Source organism: Apium graveolens, chromosome 6 (assembly GCF_009905375.1).
Source record: "Apium graveolens cultivar Ventura chromosome 6, ASM990537v1, whole genome shotgun sequence".
NCBI lineage: Eukaryota > Viridiplantae > Streptophyta > Magnoliopsida > Apiales > Apiaceae > Apium > Apium graveolens.
The window spans coordinates 35,271,315-35,289,750 of NC_133652.1; the positions used below are offsets into that span (position 1 = coordinate 35,271,315).

Genomic DNA, 18,436 nt, shown 5'->3' on the forward strand with positions numbered 1-18,436 from the left:
TATGTATCCAGAAGACATGACACTTACAATCCTCAATAATAATGCAAGAAAATAAAAGAGAATCTGTTGTGTACCTTTTCACTTCCAATCAGTAGCACAACAGTTTGGTGTCAAAGCATAAGCATAATAAAAGACAAAGTTGTGTGAAAAAGAAAGCAGATGCAACATATTTAATCATAAAGCATACATATTTGTGTGCGGAGATTCACTATACGATCCTGGTGACAACAGCTATATTAGTACAACCAACACCAGTTTTCAGACTAACTTCTTGCCCTCTGGAAAGTCATATTACCCGGAACCAACAGGAAGATAGATGGCCGCCTAATCCCCGATTTTACCTGTAAGTAGGTTGACTGCAGTTAATTCCATCATTCCTCCAACCTGGGAATCATCAATATCTTTATGAAGAAACTTTTTCCTTAGGGGGAGCTAGTGCTCTTGATGAAACAAATCCTGAACCGGTGCCCTCACTTGAGTCTATGCAGGAATTTCATCATGTTGGAAAAGTGAATGGGCTTTATGAAAATATAAATAAAAGCTTTATATAGTTTAAACACAATTGTTTATAGCAACTGTGTTTTATTTTGTAATACAAACACAAAGCTACAACTTCTTTTCTTTCTTTCTTTTTTCTCACAGAGAGCTTCAGCTCTTTTTCTTGCACTCTACGGTTTTTCTTCACTCTGTGTAATTATAAATGCAATACATAAAGACCCTATTTATAGACTATAGAATACAAGCTAACATCATGGCATACATCACTCTTCATTTATTATAGCCAGCTGCATGACCCTTTTATTTCTCCTAGTCTGAGCTTCCTGTAGTTTCATGTGTCTAGCCCACCTTTTATTTAGGCTTTGAACAAAGACCAGAGAGAGCTGCTGCATATCACATTAATTCATTACACACGCTTTTACCACCTTGCATGTAGATAGCCTACCATATATTCGACAATATTATTGACTTTTAGGCTGATGTTTCTATCTTCTTTTCCCATGCATATACAGCCGTAGTTTGCATATCTTTGATCTCCAGAGGATAAATGTTTAGAATGTATACGTGTTTGAAATTCTAACACTCCCCCTCAAACCCGATTTTCCATTCTAAGCTTCTCTTTAATTTTATAAAAAAATCTCTGGCTTCAACGGCTTCGTGAAAATATCCGCTAGATTTTCTTCCGTTTTGCAGTGCACTAGTTCCATAATTTTATCATTTACTTGTTCGCGAAGAAAATGATATTTAATATTGATGTGTTTGCTGCGACTGTGTGACACCGGATTTTTCGCTAGTGAAATAGCAGATGTATTCCTCCTCACATGTTGAGAGAGCAACTGTTTGTTGCTTCTTTGATGACCACAAAAAAATTGAAGAACCAATGTGAAAAGCATAACCCGAAGTGCTTTTCCCGTCATCCAAGTCAGCACCATAATCACAGTCTGAGTAGCCTACTAATTTTGAATCTTGAGAGTATGTGTAAAATAAGACATGATCAAGTGTACCTTTTATGTACCTCAAAATTCTTTTAGCTGCCATGAAGTGATCTTGCTTCGGTTTCTCCATGTACCTACTAACCAATCCAACTGCATACATTATATCTAGACGAGTAAAAGTTAGGTACCTCAGACTTCCAACCAAACTTTTGAACAACGTCGGATTTACCGACTCCCTTGTTGAATCAACTCTGAGCTTTATGCTCGGTTCTGCTGGCGTGCTTACTGGCTTGCATTCCTCCATTATGAACTTCTTTAAAATCTGCTCCGCATATTTTTTCTGAGACATAAAATACCGTCTTTATTTTGCTTCACCTCGACTCCAAGAAAGTATGACATTTGACCAATATGTGTCATCTCAAATTCATTAGTCATAACTTTCTTAAAATCATCGAACATACCTGGGTTGTTTCCTATAAAGATCATGTCATCCACGTACAAGCACACGATCATAATATCTCCCCCTGAATTTGTCTTCGTATAGAGGGCATGCTCGTACGGACTCTTCACGAAACCATTTCTCTGAAAATATTCATCAACCCTTATATTCCATGCTCGCGAAGCTTGCTTCAAACCATATAAGGCTTTCTTCAGTCTATAGACTTTGTTTTCCCGGCCTTTCTGAACATATCCGGGAGGCTGCTCAATATAGACTTCTTCTTCAAGATAACCGTTGAGAAATGCTGACTTGACATCTATCTGAAATATTTTCCACTGGCTCTGAGCTGCAATTGCTGTCAGAAGTCGTATGGTATCAACTCTTGCAACTGGAGCAAATACCTCATCATAATCAATGCCATATCTATGCTTGTAGCTTTTAGCCACCAACATCGCCCTGTATTTCTCCACTTCTCCATCTCGATTCGTCTTGGTTTTATAGACCCACTTGACACCAGTTGCTTTGTGTCCTTCTGGAAGATCTGTGAGCTCTCAAGTATCATTTTATTTATTACACCAATTTCATCATCCATGGCTTTATTCCATTTATTTTCTTCAAAAGCCTCTTCAAATGTAACTGGATCACATTCAGCCATTAAAACAAATAGAGAATAATCAAAGGTTGTTTGTACCGGACTTGTTACTTCATAGATATTATCCAGACTCCGCATCTTTCGTGGTGTTCCCCCTGAACTGCTGCTTCCTCCGGTGGATGGTGTCGATCCAGGAGTTTGTTGATTTAGACTCGGTGGAGGAGTTTGATCATCATCTCTGTCATCTTCAATGTTGTAGACATTACCGTCATCATCATTGAAAAATAAACCAGCAACTTTTCTTTCTTCCTCGCTCCATTTCTAGTAGTCTGATTCATCAAACTCAACATCTCGCGAAATGATTAATTTCTTTGTTAGGGGATTATAGAGTCTATACGCCTTGCTCCTTTTATCATATCCGGTTAAGATGCATTTCTCACCTTTATCATCCAGCTTCTTCCTTTCCAGATCGGGAACGTGGGCATAAGCAATACACCCAAAAATTCTGAGATGTCCAACTGATGGTTTGCTCCCTCTTCATGCTTCATTTGGAGTTTTGTTTCTGACACTTTTTGTTGGACAACAATTCAGCAAATAAACTGCACACAAAACGGCTTCGGCCCAAAAAATTCTTGGCAAGTGCTTTGCTTTTATCATGCTTTTTTCCATGTCAAGAATAGTGCGATTCTTCCTTTCTACAACGCCATTTTGTTGTGGAGTGTATGTTGTTGTCAACTGATGATTAATACCATGTGCTCCACAGAAACTCCTGAATAAATTTGAAGTATACTCGCCTCCTCTGTCTGATCTGAGTGTCTTCAAATAATGTCCACTTTATTTTTCCGACAGTGCTTTGAACTCCTTGAATTTATCAAGAGCCTCCGATTTTTCTTTGATGATAAATACCCAACTTTTCTTGCTAAAGTCATCAATAAAAGTTAGGTAATACCTATTACCTCCAAGTGATGAAATATCAAATGGACCAGCTATATCTGTGTGAACTATCTCCAATGGCCTCCTTGCTCTCCATGATTTTCCAACGGGAAAAATTTGTCCGTGTTGCTTCCCCTTGACACACGCTTCACATAAATTTTCTGGTTCGTTGATTTCTGGCAAACCGTCCACCATCTTTGTCTTTGAAAATAATTTTAAGCCAGAAAATCCAAGATGACCATACCTCAAATGCCATAACCATGAGCATTTTTAATGACCGACTTCAAACACTTCTGCACCTTTTTCTGCATATCGAGTGTGAATAGGCAATTCTTTGACATCTTCACATTCACGATCAATTCTCGAACCTGATTTCTGATGGTAAGAAAATTATCTTGTATCTGAATATTATATCCTTTCTCCACAGTTTGGCCAAGACTGATGATATTACTTTTCAAAGCAGGTATATAATAAACATCATTTATATATTTTTTATCACCATCCTTTGTCATAATCGTAATTGTACATTTCCCTTTGACCGGAATTTTTGAAGAATCATCGAAAGTGACTTCTTCTGTGACAGTCTCATTTATCTCCGTAAATAAATCTTTGTGGACGGACATGTGATTGCTCGCACCGGAATCAAGATACCAAATATTTTTCTTGCCTTCCTCGTCTCCTTTGTAAGTGAGGAACATAGCAGAACCAATATCTTTGTCTTTTTTTGCTGCTGCAAAATGACTCATTTCTTCCACTTTTAGTGCTTTACACTCGTAACTGAAGTGACCAAATTTATTACAATTATAATATTGAAATTGAGATTTGTCACCTTGTTGAAATCCACCTCTTCCGCGGCTTCTAAAATTCTGACCACGGCCAGATGATTGAAAACCTTCAGAATTCTAGCCTCGGTTGAAAGACTACCTTCCACATCCTCGTCCACCTCGGTAGCCACCTCTAAAGCCACCTCTGCCACGTACAGAATCGCTACTTCCAGAACTATCAGCAATGGACACCTTACTTTGCAACACCTTTTCCAAGTGGCTTGCATCATCATACTGGTTCATTCGCTGCTCATGCGCTTGAAGTGAACCAGCCAGCTCGTCAATCGAAATTGTTGACAAATCTTTTGACTCCTCAATAGAAGTAACCACGTAATCAAATTTTCTGGTCAGTGAACGAAGGAGTTTTTCCATGACCCGAACATCGTCGAGACTTTCGCCATTTCTTTTCATCTCATTTGTCACAGCTTTCAAACGCGTGACAAATTCACCAATATTTTCTGAATTCTTCATCTTTAAATTTTTGAACTCCCCGCGTAGCACCTGAAGCCGCACCTTTTTTACTTTTTCAACTCCTTGGAATGATTTTTGTAAAATCTCCCACGCTTCTTTTGCCCTTTTTGCTTCAGAAATTTTTTCAAAGGTTGATTCATCAACACCTTGATAATTATGTACAACACCTTTTTATCTTTTTTTCGGATCTCCTTTAACGCCGTCTTCTCGGCATTTGGAAGCGCTGCTTCAGCGGTTGCATCAACGGGCTCGTTGAACCCATTTTCGATAATTTCCCAATTATCGTAAGAACCAAGTAACACCTTCATTTGGATACTCCAATTCCCATAATTTGTGGACGTCAATTTTGGAATGTTGGGTTGCACCATATTTGCCATTTTTCACGAACGTAACCTTGGCTCTGATACCACTTGTTGAAAACGTGAATGGGCTTATGAAAATATAACTAAAAGCTTTATATAGTTTAAACACAACTGTTTATAGCAACTGGGTTTTATTTTGTAATACAAACATAAAGCTACAACTTCTTTTTTTTATCTCACAGAGAGCTTCAGCTCTTTTTCTTGCACTCTACAGTTTTTCTTCACTCTGTGTAATTATAAATGCAATACATAAACACCCTATTTATAGACTATAGAATACAAGCTAACATCATGGCATACATCACTCTTCATCTATTATAGCCAACTGCATGACCCTTTTATTTCTCCTAGCCTTAGCTTCCTGTAGTTTCATGTGTCTAGCCCACCTTTTATTTAGGCTTTGAACAAAGACCAGAGAGAGTTGCTGCATGTCACATTAATTTATTACACACGCTTTTACCACCTTGCATGTAGATAGCCTACCATATATCTTGGACAATATTATTGACTTTTAGGCTGATGTTTCTATCTTCTTTTCCCATGTATATACAGCTGTAGTTTGTAATTTTTTATAGTTGTAGTTTTCTTTTACTTCTATCACACGACTACTGTATATTTATTTATCTTATCTACTAACCCATCTGTTTTATTTGACTTTGCTTCTGCATATCTTTGATCTCCAGAGGATAATTGTTTAGAATGTATACGGGTTTGAAATTTTAACACATCCATCACTTCACAAAGAGAATTCCAGAAGGAGCCTGTTTGGCATAGGCATCATAATGTGGTCTAGAAAAATGTCTCATGAAGTACTCTTCATATGGTATCCAACTATCCGTTTATGAGAAAAAACACCAAACAACAAGTGCAAGTGCAACTGTTTATATTGGATTGGTGGTAAACCTCAACACGCAACTAAATCAGTTAAAGAATCTAGTAGATCAACTAAAGCAGCCGCTAGAAGTAAAGAAGCTTCAATTCTTCTCTCCAAATCCATTTATATGCCTTGCATTGGAATTAATGATTGCTTAAGCACCAGCAACTCAGCAAGAGAGACTCTGGACAACTTAGAAGCATGATTATAGAAAACTTAACCTCTGTCCTTCAAACAATCAATATTTTCCTAGTTTAGACATTTCCACAAACAGTTTGAGTTCATCAACGAGCAACACAACTCCCCCTTTAAAAACTAGATAATGAAGCACAACTCTTCTTAATTTAAGGTAAATTTGCGCCTAATGTTTGTAAAGAAATAAGTTGATTCCCCCGCGATGATCATATTTGGTGAGTTTTGAGAATATAAAACTAGTGTACTGTTTGTCTTTCCTCGTCAACATTGTTTTTAATCCTGAGCTCGAGTAACAACAATCAGATGTGAAGAAGAAATTAAGGAGAAATGAGAACTGGAAAACGTCAATTTGTACTTGTTTAACTGATCTGAGAAAACTAAGAAGAAATTTGAGGAATTAGGGTTTATCAAATAACTAGTGATTTAGGGCAGAATGGGAGACTCTAATACCATAATAATTTCATGAGTTTGAGAACTAAAAATAAGTAATTGAAGACGAAGAAATGAACAAATAAATGACAATATTTTTACACAGCTTTCATAAAAAATCGTTACATTGTTTCTTATACATTAGGTCATACAACTACATTTTTAATAAATATATATATAAAAGATTTGTAAAAGACTATTTACACTCCTTGCTCCTTAACATGGTTGTAAAAATCGGCGATTTCTCCGATTAATTGGCCGGTTAATCAGCAATCGGGGAGTCGCCGATCTAGAATCATGAAATTGCTGGAAAAAATGTTTTTCCAGTAAAGCGGATAAAACTCGTTAAAAATCGGTCAAAGATGAAAAAATCGGATAAGATTAACTTGAAACACTACAAACTATAATTTTTCGGGATACTGATCTGACGAAGAGAAGACTATACATATATATACAACCTGTAAATACTTGCATTTAGTTAGAGAAGGAAAAGGAAGAAGTGGTTACACACTTTTCGAAACCCCACTCAACAGGACATGCATCTATACTATTATAATTTATATTAAAGACGAGATATTAAAAATTTGGTTGTTGGTTCTTGATCAATTAATCTAGAGCCATCAGATTAAACTGATGAAAACCATTAGATATAATATTAAATATTATTATTCAAATAATATAAGATCGATTTCTAAAAGCAACATATTATAAAATTAAAATTTATAATATATAATAATAAAAACAACCGTACATCGTACGGGTTGTATATTAGTATAAATAGATTATAATATAGTACTTCTATTTAAGTGGAGTGGAAACATTTAGCTATGGTAATTTATCTACCTATCAGTAAACTTACAATGTTGCACAATACAAAAGGTACAGTAAATATAATTACTTCAATTAAATGTGCATGATTTTGATAAAATGGTCCTTTTATTTTAAAAATAATTAAATAATTAAAATTTATAATATTTATTTAAAAATTATTTTTAAATAATACCGATTAGTGATCCAATTAATCTCTCTGATTAATCCCCGTATTACTGATTAAGTTTAAATTGGTTCATCAACCGGTTAGTTCCGATTACCGATTTCTATAAAAGTGTTCCTTAATAGAAAAACCTCACCCCGTGTACATTACTGACAACAACTAATTATCCAGATATAATTGTTATCATTTAAAATGTAAATTTATAACTAAAAAGGAGTGTTGGCCCCAAATGTCACTTTTGGGGTGCAAATGGCCCTCAATGTCACTTTTTAAATAATTGGCCCCAAATGTCACTCCAAAACGTAGTTTCAGGTGAAGTTTTTGTTATTAATGAAAAACGCAATTTCGTGTTCTGTTTTCAATTTTTTTTCAAAAAAAAAATTGAAAACACAACTTCAATTCGTGTTTATGGGGCAAAACGCAATCTCAGGATGAGTTTTTCATATTAACTCATTTTGGATCTACGTTTTGATTTTTTTCTTTTTTTGCATCTTGAGAAAAACTCGGTTTAAAACTGCGTTTTTACGAAAAACTCATTTTGAAACGCCGTTTTTATATCCATAAACTCAAGACGAGACTGCGTTTTTTACCGAAAAAAATTCTGAAATTGCGTTTTTAGCAAAAACTCGGTTTGAAACCACGTTTTTCAAGAAAAATACGAAACGGAACTGCGTTTTCCTTTTATTTGAAAAAATAAAAAAAATGTTATGGAAAAACTCAATACGAGACTGCGTTTTTCGTCTATTTTTAAAAACTTCACCCGAAATGCCGTTTTCAAGTGACATTTGGGGCCAAAAATTCAAAAAGTGACATTGAGGGCCTTTTGACTCGAGACTTCAATAAAGTATAGTTTCATAAATTTTTTTTGAATAAAAGTTTAAACATGAAATTTTTTTTCAGAATTTTTTTTTAAAAAATAAAATATTATGGAATTATACTTTAAACGAGCATTGAAAAGCGTGCCGAAAAGTAACGTAAACAATCCAGTAGGACGGAGGGAGTACCTTATTAAATAATTAGATTGACGGGTAAAAGGGAAGCAACCGTTAACATTTTACGTTTCGATTTTTATCACCATTTCTCCTGTGTCAGTATCTGGTATGCCTAGAACTCTTTCTCTTCAAGTTTAACTAGGTCGGCTTTTTTGTTTGTTAGACTAACTAGTAAGTTTAATTGACCCAACTCTCTAAAATTGATAGGATAAATGGATCAGAAACTGTTTAATTTTTTCATATTGCATACCAGTTGTTTGATATGTCGTCTCTCCCTAATCTTTGTAAATATAGACATGAAAATATCTAATTTAGTTTATCATGAGAGTGTTCCCTAATAATTTGTATGCTTTTCTAGGGGATATTATAAGATGTGTAAATGCTCAAGGAAGGATAATATTAGTGATCTGCCACAAAGCATTATCGATTCCATTTTAACAAAACTTCCCAGAAGGGATGCTGTAAAAACCAGCTTTTTGTCTACTAAGTGGAGGTATCAATGGACTACCATGACCCAACTCATATTTGACGAAAGTTGTGTGATTATACCAGAAGACGAAAATACTGAGAGCGATACAGTTAACTTTATTATGCGATTTTTACTACGTTATGACGGCCCTATTCATAAGTTCCTTCTATCTACTTCGTGCTTGACTACTGCTACTGACATAGAGCAATGGTTACTTTTTGTTTCAAAGAAAGAGATTAAAGTCTTAGATCTTTATGTATGGAGATATGATTGGTGGTGCAAAGACCAAAGGTTCCGCATACCTACTTGTGTATTTCCATGCCAGAAACTGACTAAATTGAAGCTTTCTGGGTATGAAGTAAGGCCTCCTATAGGATTTCGAGGATTTCCATGTCTGAAGCACCTTGACATATATGGTGGCGCATCTTCTGCTGAAGCTGTTGAAAACCTTATCTCAGGTTGCCCTCTTCTTGAGAAGTTTAAATTTTCAAATTTGTTTGAACCTCTAGCTTTGACCATCCGTGCCCCACATCTAAAGCATCTATCTTTGTCTGATGCCTTTAAAGACATATATCTTGAGCACACTCCACATCTGGTTTCCATAAGCATAAACCTTATTACGGTAAACTTCTAAAAGCAATTAAGGCTTTTCTACTTGGCTTTTACATCCTCGTTTACCTTCCTTTGAAGTTTATAAAGATGCAATTAAGCGAATTGTTGTGCATGCTTCACTTGATAATGCAGTCCCCTAATTTATAAGAACTTCAAATCAGGGCAAGTCCTATGTCCTCTTTGTTCTTCAGTCATCATTATATACTTTGGTTTTTATCTATTATTTCCTTTTATCAGCCTTTAATTATTTGTAGAATCCATTTTTATTACGCAGACTGTCAGACTCGGATCAGATGAAGATGCTGATTTAGATTTTTGGGAGAAAGAATGTCCTGCTGATTTCACATTCAAGCAACTGAAAGTAGTGGGTATGTCATTCGTGTCCAGCGAAATTGTTATGCAATTTCTTAAATTTGTGCTTGGGCATTCCCCGGTGCTTGAGGTGATGAGCATTTTCATTTATGGCAAAGCAAATGGGAAGATGAAAATGCTGAATCAAATGCTTTGTTTTCAACGATCTTTTCCAGAAGTTGAAATAAAATTATCTAGCTAGTTATTTTGATATAAGTCCATCTTCTTTCCTCCTTTGTACTCTAGGTCCTTTACTTTTTTCATACCACTGATCTAGTTGTAGAAAATTCTGGGGAACTTATGAATAGTGCGATCTTCGTATTGGTTTTTATGAATTGTACGGCGACAAGTTTTTGACTTCCTACCATTGCGTATTCGTATACTGATATGGAACGAAAATAAATAATTAATATATATTATTAATTAGTTTATATTTATTTAGTGTAAAGATAAATTATTTATTTATTTATTTATATATTTTATATGTGGGGTTAAGAGTATATTATTTAAGTAGTTCATATATCATAAAGGCCAAATATTTATAGGGCTTAGTCCATTAAGTTTAATAACAGGGTTTTATAATTTATGTAAGGGATGTAATCCCTCATATTATGATCAATTTTGGTTTATACATTTTTCTTGGAAATAATATCAATTAATTATTTTTGAGAACAGTATAATTCATTAATTTGATCTTTTTATCTTGTTTTGTTTAAAAAATCATTGTTTCAATAATTTTGTCCTACATCATAAACACATAAAAATCAAAAATAGCATTATGTCAACTTAAAAGTTAAGCAGTCGAAATCTAGAAAACTCATCAACCAGCAGGCCAGGCTTCAGATTCCGCTCAAGTCCCGACCATAGCCCAAATCACGTTCAGCTTGGTTTTTGTTTCGTCTACAGCCAACAACATCACCGGCAATCATAATCATCCAAGCAACAATGCAAACCATCAACCAAAACTCAATTCCGGCTAAATTGTTTATAAAAATAAACTCCAATAAATTTAATCGACTTCAAAACTCGCTTAAAATTCAATACAAAGTACTCAGCAACATCATACAAAGCATAATAAATTATATATTATATCATGGACTCAAAATTCATGAAAAACAACTGAAATTAAAAGCCGCAAATCTGACAAAGGACACGAAAATCAAAAAGTCGAAATCATTACCTTTTCATGAAATTGATGATTGATCTCTCAAGCTTCGATTTGGTTGATCAAAAAGATGTTTAATCCCCAAGAATCCAAGAACACCAATTTTACAGATTTTAAATTAATATTTCCGATATTTTTTGTTAATTTAATAACTATTAATAATTAAGTAAATTATTTATATTTACAAAATACGGGTTTCAGTTGTGTTTTTAAAAGGAAAATACACCATTTCGATAAAAAAAAAAAGATTTTCTGAAAATACACCGGCCATATGGCTATAACTGCAGCAAGCAGCATGATTCTATATAATAGTACCGTAATTTGCAAGTATCACAAAAGAGTCACAAAGTTATCTTGAAGAATATAAATGCTGCAGGTACAATAAAAGGTGCAAAGATTGGAAAGTTGGCAATTCTAATTCCAACCACTGTAGATCAGCAAATTAAACCTAAGATTTATAAGGTGTGCACCTGCAACCAAATCTCCTAATATATCTCATCATCTGGAATTTCTGGAGTCAAAAATTTCTTTGGGTCTTTACTCATGTCCTCGTAGTTTAATGTAGCTCTCACCCTATCTGGAACAGGCTCGAGTGGAATAATGCTATCTCTATCAATAACACCATCAATGATCCCATACTCAACTGCTTCCATCGGGGACATGTACCTATCCCTATCTATATCTTTTTGAACCTGCTCAAATGAGCGGCCCGTGGCTTCTGATATAATTTGGGTGACGTTATTTTTGTTGTGCATGATTTCATTAGCTTGGATTTCAACATCTATTGCTTGTCCACTTGCACCTCCAAGCGGCTGGTGGATCATAATTCTTGCGTTGGGCATTGCTAGTCGTTTGCCTTTGGTGCCACCGGCAAGGATTACAGAAGCTGTTGATGCTGAAATGCCTAGTGCAATTGTGGAAACATCAGCTCGCACTAGCTTTACAACATCATAGATAGCCATTGTAGCACTGGAGTGGAAAATGTTAAAATTGACATCAATTAGTGAAAAATAAAGGGGGAATAAAATTTCAATGATCCACCGTCACCGAGCCAATGATGTATACACAAAATAACACAAGATGATTGCCTGAAATTAGGTATCAAGAGAGTCAGAGGTGAAAAAGTAGAGTATGCTATTTAATGTGTCAAAAGCCGTTTATAATTATAAGTGATGTTGAACAAACATCACAGCTCTTTGCTTATTTGCTACTAATAAGCTCAAGTATAAGTAATTCAAACATGTTGGATCACAGCCAAACACTAGACATGAGCTACTTTCATATACTTTGACTTAACGTGCTAGAGTATCGTACAGGATATAATCACTTACACTCACCTAGAATATATTGTAAAATCATAGCCAAGTAGGGCCACTGGGATCATAAATTAGCTTGTATCGCACCATAAGCACCTGTCTCGATGTGCTTTGCAAAGATTTTGAAAGTTGAAACCCTTACTAAAAATAAGTTGTAATGGAATAAACGTCCCTTCAATCACTAAAGTGTTGGACACTCTTTGTAACAAAACTGAACACTTGAGTTTGATTGGAGAAAATAGAATGAATGAAATTAAAAAAACAAAATGCAGGTAGGGCGAAAATTTTGAAAAAATAATAATTAGTGAGTGCAAATTTAATATTTCTATGACAATTATGAAGAAAATGGAGCATTCCTTGTCAGTTTGGGGGGTTTGAGCTCTAGTTTAGGTTGCTAGGAAGGGAATGAAGGAAGGAACGAAAATTTTGAGCATTTACCTATACTATTGTCCAAGTTTCATTCCATTCCCTCCAAATTACATTCATCCCAAGTTCGAACCAAACACAACATAAGATATATGCGGGGACAAAGATTTCAAGTTTTGGAGGTTGATTATACTCATGGTCCACCTTATCTAAATATACTTTACTTAAAAATGATCTTTTATGCAGAGCCAAATCAAAACAAATAATGAAAGGAAAAACATAGAAGATTACTGAGTCGGCAAATAGTGATGAAGAGGGTGTTTAAAATACAATACAACCACTCAATTGATAAGTATTCACATTATAGTATGCTGAACTGTACTAATTACCAAGTAGAAGAAACTCCAAATGTTCAATTAAAGATGAGCAAGGTACGGTTGTGTTTGTAGTTGTAATAGTATTCAGGTCAATGTCTTGAGCACCAATAGTTCGCATCGATCATAAGAGTTTCTCATTACCTACGCATAATCAAAAGTTCTAAAAACTATATTAGCAAAATGTACGACAAAGTGCACATCCACAACCTATACCAGCAAGCTCATCATCTATCAATTTAACATCATATATTTAAGCCTCCTTTTCCAACTCTCTTGCATATCTCAAGTCATTATGTTCCCATTCCTAAACAACACTAAAATCCAATTTGCACTCAGCAATTGCTAAAGCGAGAATATAATCCAAATTCCAAAAGCACCTTACATTAATATAATAAACACATTTTATGCCTATTATGATATCTGATCAACACACTTCAACACAAATAATGTCAAGAAAATAAAACATTCTGGGTTCGAGTCTCGACAACAACAACAAATATTTATACCTGAGAGATCCACCAACAGAATTAACAAAAAGCCTAATATCTTTAGTGGGGTCCTGAGCATCCAAGAGAAGCAACTGACTAATAATAGAATCAGCAACAAAATCATCAATTTGAGAACCCAAGAACACTATTCTCTCTCTCAATAAAAGGCCCATTGCATCTGTATCTCCGCCTCTCATCGCCTGAGACGGCGGTGAAGATGCCGTGAAGTGGAGAGTGGGCTTGGGTTGGATAAAGTCCAAGTGAAGAGCATTTTGGGCTTTGGGGCCCAATTGGAGAGAAGATTTGATGGGTGAGAAGGAGATGGAAGAAGATAAAAGGGGTTTGGGTTTTAGAGAGGTGGGGAAGGGGGAGAGAGAGTGGGAGGAGACCGGTGTTGACAGAGAAAGCAGCTCCATTGCACAGACGAGAAAGATGGAGAGAGAGAGAGAGATAGATGGGGAGTACAAAGATAGGGAAAATGTACTCATATATTTTACTATTTGGTTTACTTTATTTTCTTAGATATTTTCTTTTTCGATTATTATTTTCACCAAAAATCTACTAACGGAAACTACTTCACAGTTCACCTATTTCATAAAACAAGTCATTTTCTAAATTTTTTTAATATATTATGCAATTATAATTTTCTTAGTTATTTATAAATGTCGTACAATGTCTAAATATATCAAATATAAGTTGATTGTTTATCAATTTGTATTATTTTTATACAAGACGTTACCAAATTACATAATGTTTTTAAGATAACTCATTAAGGAAAATATATGTATTCTTGTTTGTGTTGTATAATTTGTATTTAATGAATGAATATAAACAGGATAGTAACTGTACGTTTAAAACGAAACGATTAAACTTAATATGTAGAATGCCGTTACTATGTTTAGAAAGAAAAAACTAAAATTAACATATATGTTGAATACAAAGTTGACCAAAAATTTTAAGAAACTATATGTACTGGTTTATATTATTATTGAGTTCTCTGCTAACTTATAATTAATTTTCTCAATTTAAAAAGATAAAAAAAAATGCCTAACTAAAGTCAGAATGACTTGCAATCATAATATACTATAATGTAAAATTACACTATTGTTAATATAAAGTTGATTTTAATGAAAAATGTTAATTTTTAAAATTAAACGTATGTATGTATGGAAAAATGTTAGTTTTTTTATTTACACTACTGTCAACAAAGTAAGATTAAGTTATATGATGGTTTCAATTATTTATATGCTAAATATTTTATTTATGTACATATATATTCATTATTAACATCTAGTGATACAACTGATTACTTAAATAGCATTTATTTATAATTATTCAAAAATTAAAATTATGTAATAAATAAATTGCAATAATTTATATATGGTATTCACATTATCACTGACAAACTATCCATATCTATTTTTTATGCAACCGAGTATCAATCATGGTTGTAACATAAAAATAATATATATATTGTAAAGGCTTATTATTGATATTCATGATTTTTTTTCAAGAATTCGAAGGAAAAATTGTAATTATATCGTTATTTAAACTGTTTATACATTTCTTTCATTACGACTTTAATATTTCTTTATATAATAATTTGATAATATTGTATACTATTCTCCTAAAATTAGATATTTTCAATTCGATAAAGTTTTATAAATATCAGTTGAACTGGTTAATTCATTCAAAATATTGAACAATATATATATATATATATATATATATATATATATATATATTCTATAAATAGTATAAAATGCATTGAATCAAATGATACAAAATTGTATACATATAATTTTTATTTGAATAATTTAAAATATTTGTACAATATTATCTTGTTCAATGAATATTACTTATCTAAAAGAATTTTTTTAAAAAGCTAATTTTTAAATTGAAAAATGCAAAATAAATCGATTTAATATATCATCGTAGTTTTAACAAAACTCGCGAGATCTCATATCAAATTTCAAATATTTTTAAAATCGGGATAAGTCCCAAAAATAATAATGCGCTACCAGTGTAGTTAGTAATTTTAATACAAATAATCAATTGACTTGATATTTTAAGGACCTCAAACACATTAATTTATATTAACATAAGATATTAAAAAATTTCACATTATTGGTAAGGTATTCTCGCCGAGATTGTAATTTAAATTTACTAAACGTAGAATGTGACGATATTTTTCGGCTGAGTAATGTAGTTAAATTTCAAGTATTTTTTAAACAATGGGTCAAGTTCTGATTTCAAATTCGAAATAAACTAAAATGCATTGACTGATTATAATTCGAACTTATCTAAATATGTAATACCAATCTGGATTATTTATATATAAGCAAATCTATTTTCTATATTTTTTAAAAAAATTATATATGTACATTTTAATTACTTTTTATAATAAAAAATATGTTAAAAATATATGAGATATATTTTCAAACTAAACAATGATTAATAAATAAGATAATAATCCATTTATCTATTATGCCTAACTATATATCTATAATTAAATTTTTTAAAATTAAGTGTACAAATATTTAAGTAACTATCTTTTTTTTTTGCGGAATTCAGGTAACTATCTTTAAAATTAAATAAAATATTCATTTAGCACACTTACATATTATGTGTATGATAAAAAAACATATGTGACAAAATGGTGTAGTGGTATGAGGCTGTATAGGTGAATGAAATATCTCGAGTTCGATTAACATAAACCACAACTTTTATATAAATATTAAAAATAGGGGTATTTTAGTCTTTTCAATGAGACTTTTTAATCTCAGGAATATTATCACCTTATTTTTCTATTATATATAGAAGAGACTCAATATAATTTACTTTATATTGTTTGGTTCGAGGTATCACCTCGGAAATCGGGAAAAAATGGTCGAGTTGTCGATTTAGGATTAATTGAAAATCAGAGATTAATCGGAGTAAAAATCTGATATATTTTAATATTAAATTATATGTAATATATTATTATCATTATATTAGTTATTTATTAACAAATCTATATTTATTATATAATAATTTATATACTTATTCATATTTAAATAATATAGTATTTAAATTTTAATAAATAATTATATATACTCCAATAATGAAAAATCGTAAGAATTAATCGAATTTGAAAAATCTAATCGGTCGGATATTTTGTAGGGGAATAATCGGTTAAATCGGATATTTTTAGAACACCGGGTACACCCCGTATTTTAAAATAAAATAATGAAAATAAAAATTGGATTAAAATAGCATTGAATTGAGGTATGATTTACAATATTTTTAAATCGCTAATTTTATTTAATTTAAGATATTAATAAACATGCTGATAGAAAATACTTTTTATTATTACATTTAGAATATTAATTTAACTATTATTATAACATAGATATTCTGTCTGTCAATTTAATTCGTATCAAAAATTTATAATTTATTGTTTAATGAGACAAAATAATAGAATAAATCTATATTATAATTTATATGTTATTTGGTTAAGCAATAAAATAGATATGTTTGTTGCTATCTGGTTCCATTTTAAAACGAAAATTCATTTGCTCCATTTTCAAGTAAATCGAGGGGCTTCCACCGGTTTTCTCCGGTGGCAAGCCCCAAACCCTTCATTCTATTTACTCTCGTTAATTTTCTTTCAATAAAACCCAATTTTTTGGGTGTTTGTGCGTCTCTCCTCTTGGAGTATGTATTTTGTCTGTGCTTTTGGAGTGTTTGTTATGTTTTTGTTTAGTCATGCTTGGATTTATCCGGTGTTGGATCTGTTGAGGACGAATTTATTGATATTTTTGCTGACTGCAAAGCCTGCATCGAATCTGGTACGGTGGTGATTATTGCAAGAGCTCACCTTTCACAACCAAAGATTGTTCATCTTTCATGGATTTACACTTTCGGCATGTCTATAGCTGGTATCCGGCATGTAGATAGCTGGGGTGCTTTCGGCATGTAGATAGCTGGGGTGCTTTCGACATGTCTATAGCTGGTGTCTGACATGTAGATAGTTGTAATGCTTCTCCAATCTCATTTTATGCGATTGGTGTTTCTGAACATTGGGCTAACCATAGTTTTTATGTGATGTGGTCAATTGCGATGTTGCTATTTTTAGAGATGCTTGTGCAATTTGGATCGGTCGGGATGTCTTTGATTTCGTTTTTAGCTTCAAGAATTTTAAAATTCTATGTGTTAAACAATCAGGAAACAAATCATCTAATTGTTTTTTGTATGTTATTTGTTTTACCACTTGGTTGTATCAACAGTTGGGGGTTTGTCCCGGCTATACTATATTCAATTTAATGAAAATTTTCTGCATTTGTCAAAAAATAAACGAAAATTCATTTCTGATTTTAAGGACTACTCATGCACATTTTAGCACCAACTTACTCTAACATTAAATAATCTATTTCTTTTCCTATCTTTACTCTTCAGTGATAATACCTCCACTAGTTCTTTTAATTTTCATATAGTATAATATTTCCTCAATATTTTTTTATCATTTATATTATAATAAATTAAATATTAAAAATTTAGTAGCCATATTCATTATCTTCCCTAATTATTTATTATTATTTTTTATAAATTTTAATGAAATTAATTATGAAATTAATTTTTATAAAATTCGTTTAATACTCTTTGCAGAGCAAAGAACATGAATAAACCTCTCGATCGCTTGCTTCTATAAAAAATAAAAAATAGGAAGCAAAACAGGGATAGGGGCTGAGTGTGGTTCGAATTTTGTCGAGCAT

The 18,436-nt window shown here is 32.6% G+C and overlaps 2 protein-coding genes and 1 long non-coding RNA gene across 3 annotated transcripts; 1 reads left to right on the plus strand and 2 right to left on the minus strand.

Moving 5' to 3' along the window:
• Positions 1 to 3,642: 3,642 nt before the first annotated feature.
• Positions 3,643 to 4,692, minus strand: LOC141664890 (uncharacterized). Its single transcript, XM_074470847.1, has 2 exons — positions 4,322 to 4,692; positions 3,643 to 4,174 (listed from the first exon to the last, which is right to left on the minus strand). Exons 1-2 carry the CDS (start codon positions 4,690 to 4,692, stop codon positions 3,643 to 3,645), a joined length of 903 nt encoding a protein of 300 aa, XP_074326948.1.
• Positions 4,693 to 9,475: 4,783 nt separating this feature from the next.
• Positions 9,476 to 10,425, plus strand: LOC141667989 (uncharacterized). Its single transcript, XR_012552857.1, has 2 exons — positions 9,476 to 9,781; positions 9,894 to 10,425. It is a non-coding gene; the product is annotated as an uncharacterized LOC141667989 (long non-coding RNA).
• A 982-nt stretch (positions 10,426 to 11,407) lies between these two features.
• LOC141667261 (ATP-dependent Clp protease proteolytic subunit 4, chloroplastic-like) lies at positions 11,408 to 14,161 on the minus strand. Its single transcript, XM_074473678.1, has 2 exons — positions 13,701 to 14,161; positions 11,408 to 12,104 (listed from the first exon to the last, which is right to left on the minus strand). Exons 1-2 carry the CDS (start codon positions 14,096 to 14,098, stop codon positions 11,621 to 11,623), a joined length of 882 nt encoding a protein of 293 aa, XP_074329779.1. The 5' UTR covers positions 14,099 to 14,161; the 3' UTR covers positions 11,408 to 11,620.
• Positions 14,162 to 18,436: the final 4,275 nt, after the last annotated feature.

Coding starts and splice junctions, on each gene's coding strand:
- LOC141667261 (XM_074473678.1), bottom strand. CDS start 14,098: ATGGAGCTGCTTTCTCTGTCAACACCGGTCTCCTCCCACTCTCTCTCC. Junction 12,105..13,700: donor TCTGTTGGTGGATCTCTCAG/GTATAAATATTT, acceptor TTTCCACTCCAG/TGCTACAATGGCTATCTATG.
- LOC141664890 (XM_074470847.1), bottom strand. CDS start 4,692: ATGAAGAATTCAGAAAATATTGGTGAATTTGTCACGCGTTTGAAAGCT. Junction 4,175..4,321: donor GGTGGACGAGGATGTGGAAG/GTAGTCTTTCAA, acceptor TGGTCACTTCAG/TTACGAGTGTAAAGCACTAA.